The sequence below is a fragment of the Camelus ferus genome, chromosome 7, assembly GCF_009834535.1.
Source record: "Camelus ferus isolate YT-003-E chromosome 7, BCGSAC_Cfer_1.0, whole genome shotgun sequence".
Classification (NCBI taxonomy): Eukaryota; Metazoa; Chordata; class Mammalia; order Artiodactyla; family Camelidae; genus Camelus; species Camelus ferus.
Window position 1 is genome coordinate 66205526 of NC_045702.1, and position 20744 is coordinate 66226269.

The window sequence follows — 20744 nt, forward strand, 5'->3', positions numbered from 1 at the left end:
TGCCTCAGGAACTAATCCCAACTAGGATTCGGTATTCTGATATGACTGGTCCCTTGCTTTGTCAAATCTGTTACATTGCACTGACACCGCTGGTAAGGAAGCACTTGGAGAAGTCAACTGTGAGGCTTGTTACAGAGGAGGAGTTAAAGGGAGAGGGCTGTTTCTATCAGAGTTAATTGATGTGATTATTGAACAGGTTGTCCAAGAAGCCCTGGACAAAGCCAGGGAAGGCCGCACCTGCATCGTGATTGCTCACCGCCTGTCCACCATCCAGAACGCAGATGTGATCGTGGTGATTCAGAACGGCAGAGTCATGGAGCATGGCACGCATCAGCAGCTGCTGGCGCAGAAAGGCATCTATCATTCCATGGTCAGTGTCCAGGCCGGAGCAAAGCGCTAGTGAACTGTGACCATATGAGCTGTTAAATATTGTCTAATATATATATTAAACTATGGCATTTAATCAAATATAAAAAGCAAGCACTTACTGGAAAAATTGTGTAGAGTTACCTGATTAACATTTCCTGCCACAACTGAAGATCATTCCACCGAGTTCAGAGTCTTGAAAGACTTTATACTAAAAGGAACAGAAAGAAACACCATCAAATGGAATAAAATAATGGTGTTAATTGCCTTTTAAAATTTATAGGGTAATTTGGAGCAGATTTTGTTAATAAAGTGTATAATTTTTGTTTATATTTTCTTCTTTGGACTGTAACTGACTATCTTGCTGAAAGATTATAGAAGTAGCAGAAAATACTGAGTGTTTGCATCAAGTGCCTATAATAAAACTAAGTTTTTATATGGCTGCAGTCATCTTGTCTAAAATGCCTGTAATATATCATCTTCTAGTTGGACTATCGAAGATCATTTCCGCACTTTAAGAAAAAAAGACTTCTTTAAAAACTCCCATCAATTTTTGTGGGAATGATTAAAGAGTGTAATAATTCCTATTGTACTTGTCCTTTCACATTGGGTCCTCCAAAGCCATCTGGCTTTATTCTTCTTGGACTTAATCCTGCTGATTCTTGCATCTCCATGTTATGCTGGCTCTCAAACCAACCACCTGGATCAATACAAGATTTGTGGGGCAGACAGTGCAAAAGCCTATACTGTGATGTAATTGAATATTTTGCACTTCTTTTATAAAGGGCTCTGACAAGATTTTTAATATTTTTGCACTTAAAAAAATACTGTTATTCTTTTTTTCTGTTTTGATAATGAATCACTTTTCCCCGTAATTTGTCTCTTCCAAAAAAGTTAATCTTTCTGGTGGAAGATGTTTAAAATTTGCCATAAGTTTAAAAACATCATCAGGCAAACATGATGAAAAAAGAAAGTATCACAAAACTGGTACTCTGACTGCAAAAACAAAAACAAAAACAAAAAGCACTATAAACATGGTTGAAAGACACAAGCTGAGAGCAATATTTGCCATGTTTATTATAAACAATTGATATCCTTAATATATAAAGAATTTTAAAAGGAAAGAATGTCATGCCTCCAAGGGAAAATGGGCAGAGTACATGGTCTGGTAATTCCCAGAGAAGAAATACATGAGAAAAAAAAGTGCCCACTCTCAAAGAAATGCAGATTGAAACAACAAACCCTTGAGAAGTAACATCAGCCTCAAGGCAGAATATGAGGTTCTTTGTTTTGTCCTCAACGACAGTAATTTGGCATCCAATCATAGACAGCAGTGCCTTTTTGGGAATTGTGGGGTCCAGCACCGTATGCCAAGGGACCCAAGAAGAGTCTTGCTTCTCCGTTTGTCAACTACTAGGGATACGGACCTTGGTTCTGGCTGTGTACCGTACAATAGCCTGTGAACTGGCTGCAGCCCCTCCTGGCCTTGGTCCAGGAGCCCCTGGAAAACACTAAGACAATGACTAACAGATGAGAGAGCCTTTGTAAAAGTCCTGGTTTCCAGGAGAGAAGTTGCAGCACACCTATGGAACAAAAACTAAATGAGTTTGAATGCATTGAGAGGATAAAAGGAACAGCTTGACCTGACTTGTACCACCCCTCCCCCAAGGTGACACATCTCTCCCCTCATCCAGAGTACTGAACTGTAAGCTGCATGACTTGCAGGCAGGAAGAGACTGGAGAATGGCAGATAGGACTCTGAGAGGGCATCAGAGGGACACAGATCCTACTGATGGCATGGTGGACTCTACCAAGAAGACTGCCCTCAAATTTCTGAGAATTCCTCACTCACAGATTGCTCCAACAGGCCCACAGGAATCCCCAGTGCTCTTTGTGGCTCGCCCACAAATACACACCCTGACCCTATGGCCAGAACCCTGTGTGTTTTCCCAATAGCCATGGCAAGAACAAGATCTCGCACATGGCTAGTGAGCACACATAGAAGGCTGGCCTGAGTCTGCGGGCCAGGGAGAGACCACAAACCTGAGCTTTAGCCTTCCTAAAGGGCTGATGGAAGGTATTTCTCTCCTGAAGCCAGTTAAGACAAGAGAAGACGACTGTTACTTCAAATGTTAAGACAGCAACACAAAACTTCAAGGACCAAGAAGAATCAAGGAAGCATGACACCACCCAAAGGGTCACAATAATCTTTCAGTAACCAACCCAAGATATGGAGGTCTGTGATTTACCTGATAAAGAATTCAAAAATGCTGCTTTAAGGAAACTCAGTGAGTTACCAGAAAACACAGAAAGACAATTCAACAAAATCAGAAAAACAATACACAGACAAAATAAGATATTTAACAGAGATAGAAAATATTATAAAAAACCAAAAGAATTCTGAAGCTGAAGAATATGGTGAATGAAAAGAAAAATATAATAAAGAGCATGAATAGCAGAGCAACAGAACACAGAAGACAGGAACTTTGAAATTATCTAGTCAGAGAACAAGGAAAGAATGGAAAAGAGTGAAGAAAGCCTACATGATCTATGGAATACTGTCCAAAGAAACAGTTTGTGAATTATTGGTGTTCTGGAAGGAGAAGAGGACAGAAAGCTTATTTAAAGAAATAATGGCTGAGAATTTTCCAAACCTGGGGAGAGATTGAGATCTCCCAAGTTCATGAAACTCATAGGTCACCCAACAAAATCAAGTTAGAGATCCTCTCCAAGGCACATTATAATAAGGCTGTCAGAAATTAAAACAAAGAATCTTAAAAGCATCAAGAGAGAAAAAAAGCTTACAACTTTGAAGAGAACCCCTGTAAGGCTATTACTGGATTTCTCAGCAAAAACTACACAGGCCAGGAGAGAGTGGGATGATATATTCTGAATGCTGAAAGGAAAAAAAAATCATGCCAATCAAGAATACTCTGTCCAAGGGAACTATGTTCAATATCTTGTAATAACCTTTAATGAAAATGAATATATGTATGTATATACATGACTGAAACATTGCATTGTATGCCAGAAATTGACACATTATAACTGACTATACTTCAATTTTTTAAAAAATAGACTTTCAAACATCCAAACAATACAGAAACAAATTGTAGCTTATTGCTCTGTACCCATCCCTATGAATAAACACCGTGTCATGTTTGGAAAAAAAAAAAATAGAATATTCTATCCAGCAAACTTGTCCTTCAGAATTGAAGGGTAAAGACATTCCCAAACAAAAGCTGACAGAATTCATCACTAGACCTACCTTACGAGAAATGCTGAAAGGAGTTCTTCAAACTAAAATGAAAGGATGCTAATTAGTAACATGTGACTATATGAAAATATACAGCACACTGTTAAAGCTAAGTATACAGTCAAATATATAGTCAAATTCATACTGCTGATACTATAACATGGTGCTGTGCTAAATGTTATAGGACAGTATGAAGATTAAAGGATAAAAGTATTAGTAACTATAGCTATAATTTGTTAATGAATACACAATATAGAAGGTATATTGTGACATCAAAAACAAAAGGGGGGAATAAAAGGTTAGAGTTTTTGTATGCAATCACAGTTGTTATCAGCAGAAAATAAACTCTGAAGTCTGTGAGATGTTTTTTGTAAGTCTCATGGTAACTGCAAAGCAAAAACCTACAGTCAATTCACAAAAGTTAGAGAAGTGAATCAAAGCATACCACTATGGAAAATTATCCATTCACAAAGGAAGGCAGCAAGAGAGGAAGAAAGGAATGAGGAAACTACAAAACAGCCAGAAAACAATAAGATAGTGTTAGTAAGTCCTTACCTATCAATAATTACTGTAAGCATAAGTTGATTAAATTCCCCAGTTAAAAGGCATAGAGTGGCTGGCTGGTTAACAAAACAAGACCCAACTATATGTTGCCTACAAGAGACTCACTTCAACTTAAGGACAGACATAGGCTCAAAGTGAAGAGATGGAAAAAGATATTCATGCAAGTGGAAACCAGAAGAGAGCAGAGCTAGCTATATTTATATCAGACAAAACGGACTTTCAGCCAAAATGATAACAAGAGACAAAGAAGGCCATTGTATCATGATAAAGGGGTCAGTTCATCAAGAAGATATCACAGTTGTGAATATATATGTACCCAACATTGGAGCACCTAAATATATTAAGCAAATACTAAGAGATCTGAAGTGATAAATAGACAATACTATAATAGTAGGGGAGTTCCATATCCTACTTTCAACAATAAATAGATCATCCATACAGAAAGTCAACAAAAAAATGTTGGATTTGAACTACAGTTTAGACCAAAGGGATTAACAGACACATAGAGAACATTTCGTCCAACAGCACCAGAATACACTCTTCTCAAGTACACATGTAAAATTCTCCAGGATAGATCATATAAGTCACAAAGTGAGGCTTAGTAAATTTAGAAGAAGATTAAAATCATACCAAGAATCTTTTCCAATCACAGTGATAGAAAGCTGTGATCAATAACAGGAGGAAAGCTGGAAAATTCACAATTAACACACTCCTGAACAGCCAATGGGTTAAGAAAGAAATCAAAGGGGAAATTTTAAAAATATCTTGAAACAAATAAAAATTGAACCACAACATACCAAAACATATGAGATGCAGCAAAAGATGTTCTAAGAGAAAAGCTTATGGAGATAAATGCCTACATTAAGAAACAAGAAAGATCTCAAATAAGCAAGCTAATTGTAAACCTCAAGAAACTAGAAAAAGAAAAACAAAGACCAAAGTTAGCAGCAAAAAGGAATAACAAAGATTGGAACAGAAATAGAGACCAGAAAAACAATAGAAAAAAGTAATGAAAATAAGAGTTGGGGTTTTTGAAAAGATAAACAAAATTGGCAAAACTTCAGCTAGACAGAAAAACAGAAGACTCAAATTCAGAAGTGAAAAAGGAGAAATTACAACTGATGCCATAGAAATGGAAAGGTTCATAAGAGACTACTATAAACAGTTAATACATCGACAGATTGGATAACCTAGAAAAAAATTATAAATCCTGAGAAACATACACCATACCAAGACTAAATCATGAAGAAATAAAAAAATCTGAATAGACCAATAATGAGCAAGGACATTAAATTATTAAACAAAACCTTCCAACAAAGAAAAGCCCAGGACTAGATGATTTCACTGGTGAATTCTACCAAACATTTAAATAAGAATTAACACCATTCCTTCACAAACTCTTCCAAAAAATTTGAAGACAGGTGGGCTTTATCCCTAGGATAGAAGGATGGTTCAACATATGCAAATCAATACATTTATGAATAAATTAATTTTATTAAATAAAATTAATATGAAAATTAAATCATCTCAATAGATGCAGAAAAGCATTTGACAAAATGCAACATCCTTTCGTGATAAAGGCTCTCAACAAATTGGTTACAGAGGGAACATTACCTTAACACAATAAAGGCCATATATTACAAGCCTATAGCTAACATCATGTTTATTGGTGAAAAGTTGAAAGCTTCTCCTCTAAAATCAGGAATGAGATGTGAGTTCCCACTCCTGATTCCTAGTCAACATAGTATTGGACATTGTAGCCAGAGCAATCAGGCAGGAAAATAAAAGGCATTCGAATCAGAAAGGAAGAAGTAAAACTATCTTTGCAGATGATAGGATCATACACATACATAGAAAATCCTAAAAATTCTACCAAAAAATACGGCTTTCTCTGCCTGGCTTATTTCACTTAGCATAATGCTCTCCAGGTTCAGTCATGTTGCCACAAATGGCAGGATTTCATTTTATGACTGAATAATACTCCATTATGTATATATACCACACTTTCTTTGTCCAGTCATCTTTTAATGGACACTTTGGTTATTTCCATTTCTTGGCTATTGTGAATATTGCTGCAATGATCATGTAGTGCTGATTTCGTTTGCTTCAGTTATATACTTGGAAATGGAATTGCTGGATCATGTGGTAGTTCTATGTTTAATTTTTGAGTAACTTCCATGCTGTTCTCCATAATGTTAAGCTATGAAATTTGTGATAATTTGTTATAGTAGCCTTGGGAAAGTGATAACAAGCCTCAAATCAGGAAGCTAAATAAGATGCTTCTATTAAAAAATGAAGGAGGGTAGTGAGCTCTGAGTTGGGCTCCAGAGAACAAAGAAGAATGGGTGGCCATGAGAAATATCCATAATCTAGCTATGAAAGGTGGAGGAAGGATAAAAATTGGCTAGGAAAGTCCTGTGACATTGATGGAGATGAGGAACTCTTTAGGAGGAAAATGCTTTGTTCATATGGCTGGAAGGTGACATCATAGTAGAAAGTATATGGAAGTGTGGCCATTGGGTACTAACTAAACACAGATAGGTCCCACTGTGTGCTGTTGCTTGAGTTCAACTCTTTTATTTTCCTAGTTCTGTCCTAGGATTATCCAATTCTTTCCAACTCTAAATAATGATGGTGATTTTGTTCATCAGAATCAGCTTCTGAATTTAGGGCAAAATGTGATTCAATCTGTTTCCTGACACACAAAGCCACCATTTGTTCCCAGGTTTCAACAATAATAAGTCTTTTTGATTCATTTTTCTTACTCACGTCTCCGTTTCAGATGTGCCTGTTCCTAGCTCATGAACATTTTGAGAAAAGGACTGTGTCTTTGTATCACTTTGTTCTTTTGCCTGGCAAAGTCCTTAGCATATACTAGAGGTTCAATGAGTGTCTGCTTTTTTGCCAAGGTTATTATTTTTTTTTTTTTTACTCTAGTATGTACCTTCCTCTGGGTCAGTTTTGTTTTATCAAAAATTTAACATCTGAGATGTCATTTTTAATGCAAGATATACTAAGAGGATTCTTATCTAAGACCATATAGTTTTGTATAAAAAATAGGGAGGGGAACGCATCATTACCGTAAGAACTATGATCCAGCCTTACCCACTCTGCCAAATTAAAAGGGACAGGCTTATGAGTATTGTGTCCATAATTTTGTAAAAGAAAAAAATTTTTTTAAGACATTAGAGTTGTCTGGTAATCGTATTGTACTAATGTCAATGTCCTGGATTTGATTTTGTACTGCAGCTACTGCACACCGTCTTTCAGGGAAGCTGGATGAAGGGTACACAGGACTCTACAAATTTTGCAACTTCCTGTGAGTCTATAATTATTTAACAACAAAAAATTAGAGAAGAAAGAGGAGAATCTGATGGTTAAACTTGATGTAAAGATTTGCTGTTCTTGAAATGATAATAATTTGGGCTAACATCTGAAAAATGAAAAGGAGTTAACCCAGGAAGGGATGGGGGTGGGGAAGACAGGCCAGAGAGGTGAAGGGACAGCATTTCTGGTAGAGGAAACAACCTGTTTTAAAGCATTTGCAGTACAGAAGGAAGGATGTTGTGGTTGGGGCTGGCTGAGCAAGGCAGAGAGTGGCATGAGACACCCTGGTGGGGTCAGCAGAGATGCCTGCTTTCCCCTGGGAGCCCTGCCCAACAGGATGGAGTTTGGGCATGTTGTAAGCTGTGGAGCAGATCCTGAACTATGATTACCTCTCCCTCTCACAACCCAGCCACCATGCCCTAAGAAGCAGCCCAAGATACATGGGGAGGCCACATGACTTGACTCACCTGAGCTGCCAGCCCACAGCCAGTATTAAGTTCCAGCCACGTGTGTGGGTATCCCAGACATCCAACCCAGTCAAGCCTTCAGATGACTACAGCCCCAGCCAGCATCTGACTGCACCCTCATGAGATGAGAACCACCCAGCTGAACCCAGTCAATCCGTAAAACTGTAAGAGATTATAAAAACTGTTATTTTAAGCCAACTAATGACTAGAACAAGTAAGAACCCTTCTGGCTCCAGAGCTTGTCAAAGACTTTCACTAACCTTAACTCTTGATCTTCAGAAGTATTCTTGTAGGCTGTGGGCACCTGGTTTACCATTGTACCCCAGCATCTCTTTCAATACCTGGCACATTGAAAGTCCTCAGTAAAAAATATTTGTTAAATTAAAAATAAAAGATTTGTGGGTCTCAGAAAAAGATTAAACAAGATTTTCAGGAGCACTTTCTGTAACTACAGTCCTTTGTCCCCCTTGGAGCTTCTAGCACCAAGGTGAAAGACCTCTGCCCTTGGTGTTCGGAGCAATCAGAATAGCAGAGAGAAAAGCTGGAATGGTTGCAGATCTGTGCAAGGGGCAAAGATACACGATGAAATGTTTTAACCTGGACTTTTTCAAAAGAGCCAGTTTTGGTCATAGAAACCGAACCTTTTTGCTGTCTCCACTTGGCAGCTAAATTTAAGCGTTTTCCCTCTTATTGATTGCCACTTGTTATGTGGAGAAGCACCCTGGTTCTCCTGTCAGACAACCTGGGTTTCTCTTTTGGCCGCCTGTTTGTTACCTGTATGATTCTTTGGGCAAGTTACTTATTTTCTCTATGCCTTTATTTCTTCATTAGCACTTAAGGGATTTCAATATCTACTTTATTGGATTCCTTCTTGATCAGTAAATATTATAATAAGGTATTTAGGACAATGCTCAGCATATAGAATATAGCACACACAAAAAAAGTTGGTTACCTTCAGTTCATATTTTCCTTGCTCTTCCAGGCTATCAGTTCTCTTGGATGAAAAAGAAGTTCTGTTTTGTTATCTATGCACTTAGCACTTATGTGCCTACTGGACTAGATACTAAGAGTACAATGATTAGACAAGGACAGTTTAGGGAGACAGGAACAAGTTTAGTAACGTGTATAGGTACCATGAGGCAAGACTTCTTGGGGAACCAAGAAGAGAGCCATCACTTCTTCTGGGAGTGGTTTGAGGGTTAAACAAGCTTCCTGGAGAACCGAGTATCTGCTTGTCAGATGGACAGTAGGGAAAATATATGCATATGGAGAGCAGTGAAGAACAGCCTGGAAGGCTGGGATCCAAAGTGACTTGGGGAGGTCAGTTTCAAGTGGTGGGTGTTGAAGAAGTGGGTAGTGGCCTCCACAGGGATGAGTCTGGGCAATCAGGTAGGATCCAAGCCTGAAGGGACTGGTGTGCCAGAATAGATATGTTTTTATTCTTGCTGTGGTTTATTTGAAGTCATGAGTTTTCAGATATGCCTTACTATAGGGTGTCCACATTCCTACAAATGGACCTATACAGTGAGATCTTATAAATCACATTTAACTAGTCATTCATTGAATATATATATGTTCATGTATAACTGAAAAATTGTGCTTTACGCTGAAATTTGACACAACATTGTAAAATGACTATAACAATAAAAAAAGTTAGAAAAAAAAGGATAACTACAAAATAAATAATTAAATAAATAAATCACATTTAACTTTGTTGATTTCCATTACGAGGATGAACATATTACCCTTTTACAAACTCCTTAAGTAAAGGAAGAAAACACACTTTAGAAACCTACCTTGCAACCCTTGCACACATGTAGGTAATGTGCATGCGAGCTTCTGTGGCTGGATTATTTCTACCACAAACAGCAAGGGGCACAACATCCCAGCATCTCAGGCCAGAAATCACACTATTCTATTTGAGGAGGAGAGGAAACAGCAACATGAGGGGAAGAAGTTTTTTTTTTTCTTTCTTTTTAGTGAAGACGTAGAGAAAACTAAACAATATTATCAAGGTCATAATTCTAATATTTATTTCTATAATTAAAAAGCTTGCATTGGAGGCTCTTCTGTTCTATCAGAATTTGGGTATGACAGTTTTTTTCATTTCCCAAAGAGTTCATTGTCCCCCTTCAATTCCTTCTTGTGAGAAACATGTCTGTCAGTGTGGGCAATAACCCCACTACTCCCACTCTTAGAGTTTAAATAGATGACTAAGGCAATGAGTCGTTTTTCCATGGATTAGCTATGTTGCCTGGGGAAAATGGCCATTCTAGCCTAGCTATGGCAGAGACTATGCGAATTATTTGGAAAACACTATGGCCACAATAATCTACCTCCTTAGACTAAAATATGGCATAAAATTCTTTGGGGTCAGGGAGCCCAGGTCTGGAACATGTATATATAGACAAAAACTGGAAAGAAATATGCCAAAGCAAAATGGTTGTTTTTTTGTTTTGTTTTGTTTTGTGTTTCTTTAATTGAAGTATAGTCAGTTTACAATGTTGTGTCAATTTCTGGTGTACAGCATAATATTTCAGTCATAAATACACATACATATATTCATTTTCATATTCTTTTTCACCATAAGTTATTACAAGATACTGAATATAGTTCCCTGTGCTATACAGTATAAACTTGTTTATCTATTTTATATATATTAGTTAGTATCTGCAAATCTCAAACTCCTGATTTATCCCTTCCCACCCCCTTCCCCTCCTGGTAACCATAAGTTTGTTTTCTATGTCTGAGAGTCTTCACTGTTTTCAATACAGTATTTTGACAGAGTAGGTGCCCTCTTCAAAAGCATTATGTGAAGCATGAATAGACATGCTGGGCAGAAAATGGTAGTGTTCAGATATCTTTGCTGGTTTCCAGATTCTTCCACCTTGAGACATGTGCCAAATATCTTCCTTTTGTCCTTCCATATTTGCTCTCCTCCCTTCTCTACGCTCTGCACTCTGCCCTGGGAGATTGCCTTCTGTGGCTTCAGCTAACGGGGAGCCTGGAAGATGTTCCATGTTCATGAATAGAAAGACTCACTACTTCCAAAATGTCAGTGCTTCCCAACTTGATCTATAGATTCAAAGCAATCCCAACCAAGTTATTTTGTGGATATTGATAAACTGATTCTAAAGTTTATGTGGAAGGACAGAAGACCCAGAATAACCAAAACAATATTGAAGAAGAAGAACAAAGTGGATGATTGACACTACTCAACTTCAAGACTTACTATAAAGCTACAGTAATCAAGACAGTGTGATATTGACAAAAGAACAGACAAATAGATCAATGGAACAGAATAAAGAGCCCAGAAATAGACCTTCATAAGTATAGTCAATTAATCTTTGACAAAGGCGCAAAGACAATACAGTGTAGCAAAGATAGTCTTTTCAACAATTGGTGTAGGAACAACTGGACATCTATGTGTAAAGAAATTGAATCCAGACATAGACCTTATACCCTTCATAAAATAACTCAAAATGGATCATAGATTTGAATATAAAATGCAAAAATATAATATTCCTAGAAGATTGCGTGGAAGAAAACCAGTGGGTATGACAATGGCTTTTGAGATACAACACCAAAGGCGTGATCTATGAGAGCAATAATTGATGAGCTGGATTTCATTAAAATGAAAAACTTTTGCTCTGGGGAAAACATCAAGAGAATGAGAAGACAAGTCACAGACTGAAAGAAAATATTTACAAAAAACACATCTGATAAAGGACTGTTGTGTAAAATATACAAAAAAAAACCTCTTACAATTCAACAATAAGAAGGAGTGGGGAATAGTTCAGTGGTAAAGTGCATGCTTAGCATTCACAAGGTACTGGTTCAATCCCCAGTACCTCAATTTTTTAAAAAGTTATAAAAACAATAAGAAAATAAACAACCCAATTTAAAAATGGGCTAAAGATCTTAACACCAAAGAATATATACAGATGTCAAATAAGCATATGAAAAGACACCCTGCATCATATGTCATCAGAAAAATGCTAATTAAACCAACAACGAGATAGCACTAGATGTCTATTAAAATGGCCAAATCTGGAACACTCACAACAAGAAGTGCTGGTTAGGATGTGAAGCAATAGAAACTCTCCATTACCAGTGGAAATGCAAAATGGTACAGCCACTTCTGGAGACAGTTTAGTGGTTTCTTACAAAACTAAACATACTCTTACCACACAATCCAGTGATTATACCCTTAGTACTTAGCCAGAGGAGCTGAAAACTTACTTCCACACAAAACCCTGCACAAGATGTTAATAGCAGCTTTATTCACAATTGCCTAAATTTGAAATCAACCAAGATGGCCTTCAATAAGAATCAATAAATAAACTGTGGTATATCGAGACAATGGAATACTATGCAGCATTTAAAACAATGAGCTATCAAGAAATGAAAAGATACAGAAGAACTTTAAATGCACATTACTAAGTGAGAGAAGCCAATCTGAAAAGGCTACATACTATCTAATTCCAACTATGTGACATTCTGAAACTCCAAAACTTTGGAGAGAGTAAAAAGATCAGTAGTTGCTAGGCATTGGGGTGGGGTTGGCAGAGATGAATAGTTGGAACACAGAGGATTTTTAGGACAGTGAAAATACTCTGATACCATAATGACAGATACATGTCATTATACATTTGTCCAAACCCATAGAATATGCAACATCAAGAATGACCTCTAATGTACACTGTGGATTTGGGGTTATTATGATGAGTTAATGTAGGTTCAGCAATTGTAACAATTGTACCACTTTGGTTGGGAATGTTGATAAAGGAGAGGCTATGTGTATGTGGAGACAGGAGGTATATGGGAAATCTGTGTCTCTTCTGCTTGATTTTGCTATAAGCCTTAAACTGCTCTGAACAAATAAAGACAAAAAAACCCTAAATATAAAGAAAAAATGTTGAAAACAACAATGGAAAAATGATACATTTTTACAGGGAAAACAGACAATGGATCGCTCATCAGAAACCATGGGGGCCAGAAGGAAGTTGCACACCTTTTTTCAAGTGCTCAAAGAAAACTGTCAATCCAGAATCCTATATCCAGTGAAACCATCCTTTAGGGATGAAGGCAAAATAAAGACATTTTCAAGTGAAGGAAAACTAAGGGAATTTGTCACCAGCCAACCTACCCTAAAAGAACAGCTAAAGAAAGTTCTCTAAACAGAAAAGATATGATTAAAAGACAGAACATTGGAATATCAGGAAGGAAGAACATGGTAAGCAAAAATATTGGTAAATACAATAGACACTTCTTCTCCTATTGTGTTTACTAAATGGTTTTGATGGTTGAAGCAAAAATTTATTTTAAAAGTTAACCACATTGTCTGGTGCGGTTCTAAATATATGTAGAAGGAATATATAACACAATTGTATTATAAATAGAAGAGGGTAAATGGAGGTAAGGAAGATGAGATTTCTACACTTTAATTGAACAGATAAAATGATAAATTATGTATGATAAATTATGTATATATAATGCAATACTTAGAACTAAAAAAGCTATGAAAAAAACTAGACAGCAAAGGAGGGAAATAAGAGAATCATAGATTCTACCTGATATTAGTAGTGTTTCAAAAATAATGCAACAGATGATTGGAAACCCAAGTTAATTTTGCTTTGGTAGATTTCTGAACATTTCACAACACGCTTTAAAGTGGTTGAAGAACCTTAGAATGCCACAATTTTAGGGCTAGGAAATAGTTCTATAAGGAACTGAAAACTAGCATCAAATGCAAACCTGGTGTTACTATTCTTTTTTGTTATATTGTTTATAGATATTTTGGTATGATATGAGCAAGTATTTTAATCTGTAGCGAAGTACAATATTTTGAAAAGGTATAATTTCAGAATAACCTTAAGAGTAAGTCAACATAAGTGACCTAAAGCACAGTGACCCTGGCTCCTGCTTATTCATTTAATCTCTGACCTTGGCATCCTGCAGCCCTTCCTGTCCACCTAGCAGTTACCATAACCCTCACAGAACACAAGACTTCCATTAGGCAACGTGACCTTGGAACTCTCAACGTGCCATTACTCTATCCTGGTGGCAATGACACTTGGTGATTGATAGCATAGTCTTCCCAACTGCTTTAAATTTGCTCCTGGTACCCTTGCAAGTCCACCCTGGTTTAAGAGGGTGTGAGAAAGATTCGATTGGAAAAGTTCATTGAAATAACAATGAAAGCCAGTTTCATTGGAAATCAACACTGCCTTCATCTTCAGTATCTTACGAATGCCTTCCAATGTGCTGGGGCCTAATGTGATGAATTTTATAATGAGCAAAAGAAAAGTGAGACCAAAAGTAAATGATTTTTTTAGGAAATAAGAGGTCAGAGGTGGAGAGGGATTTTTGTTTTATTTTTCAAGCAGGTGAAAAGATTTAAAAAAAGAATTTTGGGAGAAAAGTGTAAGGTGTAACATGTTTTGAAGAAAGTGAAGACAGGAGAAATCAAGATCTGCAAACTTGGAAAGGAAGATGGAAGATTTAAGCAGATGTACTGGTGGCAGAATATTTGGGAAACAGGGTATAGTAAAATGTGGTCACATGCAAATACAATAGTCAAAGATAGCGTCTAACCATCTATCTTCAGAGATGAAACGTTAGAGAACTGTTAGCCACAAATAAAGAGCAGAAAGACCACAGAGCATATTGTTATCAAGCCAAAAGTCAACTGGACAGAGAACTGAGTCCATCATTCTCTCTTCAGGGAAAACTGCTGCAAATTTATTTATATTTGAATATAATATAAAATGTTATATAATAGAGTATACTCAATTATAATATTATATAATACATATTTTTAAACACTTTCGTAGATGGAGTTTGTTTTTCCCTTTGACCCTTACTTATAGGATGCTATTTTTTTACATATAAACCTTTTATGTTATAGCTTAAAAATATTGTTCTATTCCAGACACATTTGATGAGCCTCTAGTGCTGAGGGGGCTAGATACATAAATAGGCTTGGCCTCTGCCTGACAGTAGTCTTCTCCATGGAGTCCTAATTCCTTTGTGTCCTAGCCTCCTGGAAATTCACCTATATTTTTAGGAATCCCAGTTTCCACATCGTTAAACTGGGAATAATGGCTCCTTGCTTGTTTACCTTAAACATGCTTCTTGTTTTGAGAATTGAGTGGGATAATGTATATGTGTGAGGGGCCCTGTAACTTTATAAAACTCTACCTAGATCTGATTGTTGTGCTGGTTTGTTCTCCATCCATTTTGAGGCAGAAATTAAGCCCTGTTTTTTTTTCTATGCTCAAATCCTTGCATAGGGTCTTAGGGTCTGGGCACATAGGAAGTTTGGGCAGCGAATGTTGGATATCTTGGTGAATGAAACTATAGTTTTAGTCTCATGGGTCTTATATACTACTGAGTGACAATAAACAGCAAGCATAATCATTTCACAAATTACATAGTGTACTAGAAGGTGAAAAATGGTGTAGGAAGAGAAATCGAAGCAGAGTAAGGGGAACTGAGAGTCCTAAGGGTACAGGATGTGGTTTTTAAAGGGGAAGTCAGGATTGTCTAATTGAAAAGACAGTAATCTAGAAGAGACTTCTAGGTGTGAGGGTTTTAGCTGTGTGGTTATTTGAAGGAAGAAAATTTGGGGCAGAGGGAACAATCGGCACAAACACCTGAGGTGGAACTCTGTCTGTCTTATTTGAGGAACATCCAAGAAGCCAGTGTGGCTGGCAGGAGTGAGGCAGCGAAAGAAGAAGTAGAAAACGAGGTCAGAGACATTATGAAGAGGCAAACCACTGCAGGTCATGGCTCGGAATGAACTAGGGGCTCCTGGGGAATTGTGGGGAGAGGAGTGACACGATCTGACTCACATTCAAAAGAACCACTCTGGCTGCGGCTTTGAGAATGGACAAAGGCAGGAGAGGAGGCAAAGACAGAAATGGAGAGATTGTTAAGACACTATTGTAGTAATTCAGGTGAGAGATCAGAGTGGTTTGCACTATGGTGGTAGAACTGGAGAGAGAGGAGTGGCCATATGCTGGATATATTTTGAACATAGAGCCAATAGGATTTCCTGACAGACTGTGTGTGGGGTGTAGAAGAAAAGGAAGAATGCAGGATGACTCTCATATTTTTGCTGATCATCTGGATGGCTGGAGCTGCCAGCTGAAATGGAAAAAAAATCCTGTTGGAGGGGCCAGCTTGGGAGAAAGATCAGTTTAGTGGGCACATGAAATATCCACATAGAGATGTCAAAGATGCAGTGGTATATGTGAGCCAGGAGTTCAGGAAGAAAATCTAGGCTAGGCTAAATTTGAAATAAAAATTTCAAAATCGTCGGATACCGATGGTATTTAAAGCCATGAGACTGGCTGAGATTACAGAGGGAGTGAGAATAGACAGAGAAGAAGTCCAAATTGTGAGACTTGGAGCACTCCAGTGCTCCAATAACATCAAAGGAGACTGGGAAAGAGTGACCAGTAAAGCATTAAAAAAAAATCCAAGAAATATATAGCATCCTGGAATCCAAGTAAAGAAAATGTTTTAAGGAAGAGAGAAAGATAAATTTGTCAACTGCTTGAATTTGTCTATGTCAGATAAGGACAAAGAATTGACCTTTGGATTTAGCAACATAGAGGTTATCGGTGACTCACGAGGGCAGTTTTGGTAGTGGCAGAGGGTCAAACCTCTGATTATAGTGTGTTTAAGGGAGAACAGCAGGACAGGAAATGGAGAAAGTGCTAGTGATAACTCTTAAGAAGTTTAGCTGCAAAGAGAAGGGAAATGTGGTAGTTGGTAGGGGAAATGAAATCAAGGAAGTTTTTTGTTAAGGTAAACAGCACGTTTGTATGTCAATGGGGATAGTCTAGCTGGGATGGAAAAGTTGATGAGGCAGGAGAGAGAGGGGACAATGGCTCGTAAAGAAGTCATTCTTTATATAAAATAGATAAACAGATGTCTACAGTATAGCACAGGGAACTATGTTCAATATCTTGTAGTAACCTATAATGAAAAAGAATATATGTATGTATATGTATGACTGAATCACTATACTGTACACCAGAAATTGACACAACATTGTCAACTGACTATACTTCAACTAAAAATTAATTAAAATTTTTTTAAAAAGTCATTCTTGAGGAGTGGGATCTGTAGCATAAAAGTACAAACAAAAGTACTGTCTGCAGTTGGGGCCATGGACAGTTCATTTAGAGAAACAAGTGGGAAGGCAGATTGTTGAGTACAGATGCTGGTACGTGGGCAGATGTCATGGTGGGAAGTTATGGTTCCCTTTTGAGCACTGGGATTTTTATCAATGAAATAAAAAGTGCAGTACTTCAGCAGAACGTGCAGTACTTCAGCAGAAAGGGAACAGATGATAGACGTTTGAGGAAAGGGAGGGATTAAATAATGATCTAGGAAAATAGAAGCATGAATGAACTAAGGAAGCAATTATGACTGTTGGGCAGCAAAGGTTGGGATACACCAGTGGATAAGACAGAAAAAAAAATTTGTCCTTACAAATCTTGCATCCCATAGAGCAGACAATAAGTAATAAGCATAATAAATACATTAACTATATAGTAATGGGCCATTTAGTTTCATGGTGAAACTTCAAACAGTTTTGTGTTTTTCTTTAGCCATGCTCTGCTGCATAGTGAAAGCTTGCAGTAGTTGGGTACTTTAAATTAGCCAGGGTTGTGGTTTTACCAAACAAGCCTGATAAGAGAGAAGGCAAAGGGGTCACAGATTTCTGCAAGATGAAGGAAGATAGTTCACTGACTGATGAACAGTTAAGAGGTGGTGGTATCAATGGATTGGAAAAAGGTGTTTAAGGATCCAATACGTTTGATCTTCTCTATCCCCACTTCCCTACCCTAGTTAATATAATGGCTAAGAACACTGCTTGGGTTAGAATTCTAGCTCCGTTAATTATAAGATCTCTATTCTGTTTCACTTTAATTTTGTTTATCCCTGTCCAAAACACATTGCCTTGATTACTATAGTTTCATAATAAAACTCTTGATATCCAGTAAGGCAAATCTCCAAATAATGTTTTAAAATAAAGGTGAAATAAATTTTCAGTTAAAAAAAGTAGAGAAAATTTATCACCAACTAAAGGAAACAAAAAAGTGTTTCAGGTAAAAGGAAAATTATCCAAGATAGTGGCTCTGGGTTGTAGGAAGAAGTAAAGAGCAAGAAACGGATAATAAATATATAGATAAATCTAGATGATATTGACTACAAAGTAATCATATTCTCATAAGGGTCATAAATAGAAAAAATGAAAGTACATGACAACAGTAGTGTGTAAGTCAGAGGTGGGTAAATGAGGTTTGAGAAGTCTAAAGTTCTTGCATTGTCCCTGAAGAGGGGAAAGCACCACTGATTAGTCAAAGATATGTCATAATCTCTAGGAAAGAATTAACTATTAAATAGAAAATAAAAGAATATATATTTAGTAAGTTAAGGGAAAAGAAACCTAAGAATAAAAATATTTAACTGATTCAAAAGAAAGCAAAAGTGAGACAGAATGGAGGAAGGACATTAACTCTACATTGGTGAGAACAAAGCAGTATATCTCAATATCCTACCACCAAAAGAAAGTTAAGTTTTCTTACAGCCTGAGTGTCATCAAGAAATCTTCAGTTTTTCATAGTGGCTTAAATATCATTTTTGAATGAATGAATAACCAGATGGATGCACCAGGTGAAATTGTTTCACTGTTATTAAATAAATAATATTGGAATAGGCTGTAACACAAGCAAACACATAAAGTCATGTAAGCATGGCTCCTTTCTCTTCATAAATACCCTCTTGTCCTAGATTCTTACTTCTGCCACAGATGCGGAAAACGCACAATGTACACTTCTTACAGGGACAACTTTGCGAACTGACTCAGATCAGCAAACTTGTCTTATTTCTGGGTACTTTTTGTTTGTTTGTTTTTGTTTTTAGTTCAGAAGCTTCCTACTTTCTCAAGTATCTGCCTTGAATGATGGCCATTCTGACTGGTGTGAGGTAATACCTCATTGTAGCTTTCATTTGCATTTCTCTGTTAACTGGCAATGTTGAGCATCTTTTCATGTGCCTGTTGGCCATTTGTATGTCTTTGGAGAAATGTCTATTTAGGTCTTCTGCCCATTTTTGGATTGGGTTGCTTTTTTTTTTATTACTGAATTGTATGAGCTGTTTGTATAATTTGGAAATTAATAGACTACTAAGTTTTATAATGTCCTCTAGTCACCACCAAGCTTTCTTTCAAACTTAACAATTCCAACGGCTTAGTCCCAGAGTATCTTAAAATAGTGATCTGACCACCTATTAGACTCATGAGGAAGAGGAATTCTGGTTGATCCAAGAAGATATCTCATGGTTATGCTAGACTAGAGAAGGAGGAAAAATATTTTGAGGAAAAATGCTTAAGTAGATTAATTTCTATCACATAATTCCAGAACATGGATAGTTTCATTCAACCCCCAGCATGTCTTCAAGTCAAGTTCCACCTACCTCAAGATAACAGCAGAGCAGGGTATAGATAAGCAGCGTGTTTCAGAGAGTGCCAGAGCTACTGGCTCCCATCCATCTTTCCTCATCAGCCTCTTCTAACCCTTTTAACTATAATACTAGATATCATTTATTAGGAGCCTCCTACATGCCGGGCACTTTTCACACATTACGTCTAATCCTAAAGCCCCTGTTTTATGGATTCAGAGACTAAACCAAGAATTAAATTAACTGCCCGAGACTGGACAGCTAGTAAGTGGCAGAGGTGAGATTCCTACCAAGGTCTGCTGACAACACCTCCTCTTATAGGATGCTCTGCTTTAAGGTTTTCTGGGAACCCAAGAAAGCCATGGGATGACTTTTGAGTTAAGAAGACAGAGCAGGAGCAAGGACCAGCAGGTAATCCTGCTACCTGGTGGAGAAGAAGGAAAGCCATGCTGGTTGAGGTGTACTGTTTTAGGTTCAGTACTGGCTCCTTTTACCTCCTTTGTTCATTTGTCCCTCACAGTGACCTGGGAAGGGAGATGTTTCATCCTCATGTTACATATGAGGAAACTGAGGCACAGAGAAATGAACAAAGTGTCCAAGGTCATGTAGCCAACCAGATGTGAAGCTCTGAATTTGAATCCCACTGGCTTCAAAGCCGTGATAAGATACTGTTCCCTCCCTGTTTTAGATCCTTCCTTTTCGAAGGAGTGTGGCAAGGGGACACAGAAGAAAAAATAATCAGAAGAAAACCATACAGGGGACTCAAGTGGGCACTAGGTGTAGAGACAGCTTAGCACAGGGGGAAGTCCTGGATCAGAGCAGGATGCCAGGGGAGGACCCTGGAGACTAGACCTTGGTCTCAATGATGCAGCCTCAGGCAGGACTGACTTAACTTCTCTGGGCGTCAGTTTCTTATGAGATGCGAGTTTTGAATTAGATGATCTCCAGAGTCCCTTCCAGCCTTTAAGTTCTGTGTCCCTAAGTACTAAGAAGGCACTGGCAGTGTTCTCGTCTGAGTAGCTTACGTGGTGTTTCCGGGCGGCCCTGGTGAGCTCTCGCCTTCCCTGGAGGTGGTTTGGGTTCCGGGCCCCTGAGAGCAGACCTGGGATGCAGAAGTGGGAGGCGAGACTAGTGCTCTCTCTTGGTCCTCGGCCGCCCCATGACCGGTGAGCGTCCAGAAACTGTCCCTCTCATGGGTTTAAAAAGCAAATCGAGCGCCAAGGGAGTGCGACAGTCACTTTGGGGAGTCGGGGGCGGGTCCTGGGCGGCCCGTCAAGCGGGGT

At 37.9% G+C, this 20744-nt stretch overlaps 1 protein-coding gene and 1 long non-coding RNA gene across 2 annotated transcripts in view; one reads left to right on the forward strand and one right to left on the reverse strand.

The window, feature by feature from the left end:
- ABCB1 (ATP binding cassette subfamily B member 1) overlaps positions 1–759 on the forward strand; it is a 93094-nt gene extending 92335 nt beyond the window's left edge. Inside the window, 1 exon segment of the mRNA XM_032484071.1 lies at positions 197–759. Within this exon segment, the coding sequence (XP_032339962.1) occupies positions 197–400 (204 nt within the window). The 3' untranslated portion in view covers positions 401–759.
- LOC116664999 lies at positions 289–20622 on the reverse strand. Its single transcript, XR_004321576.1, has 3 exons — positions 20487–20622; positions 511–577; positions 289–404 (listed from the first exon to the last, which is right to left on the reverse strand). It is a non-coding gene; the product is annotated as an uncharacterized LOC116664999 (long non-coding RNA).
- Between the last annotated feature and the right edge of the window lie 122 nt (positions 20623–20744).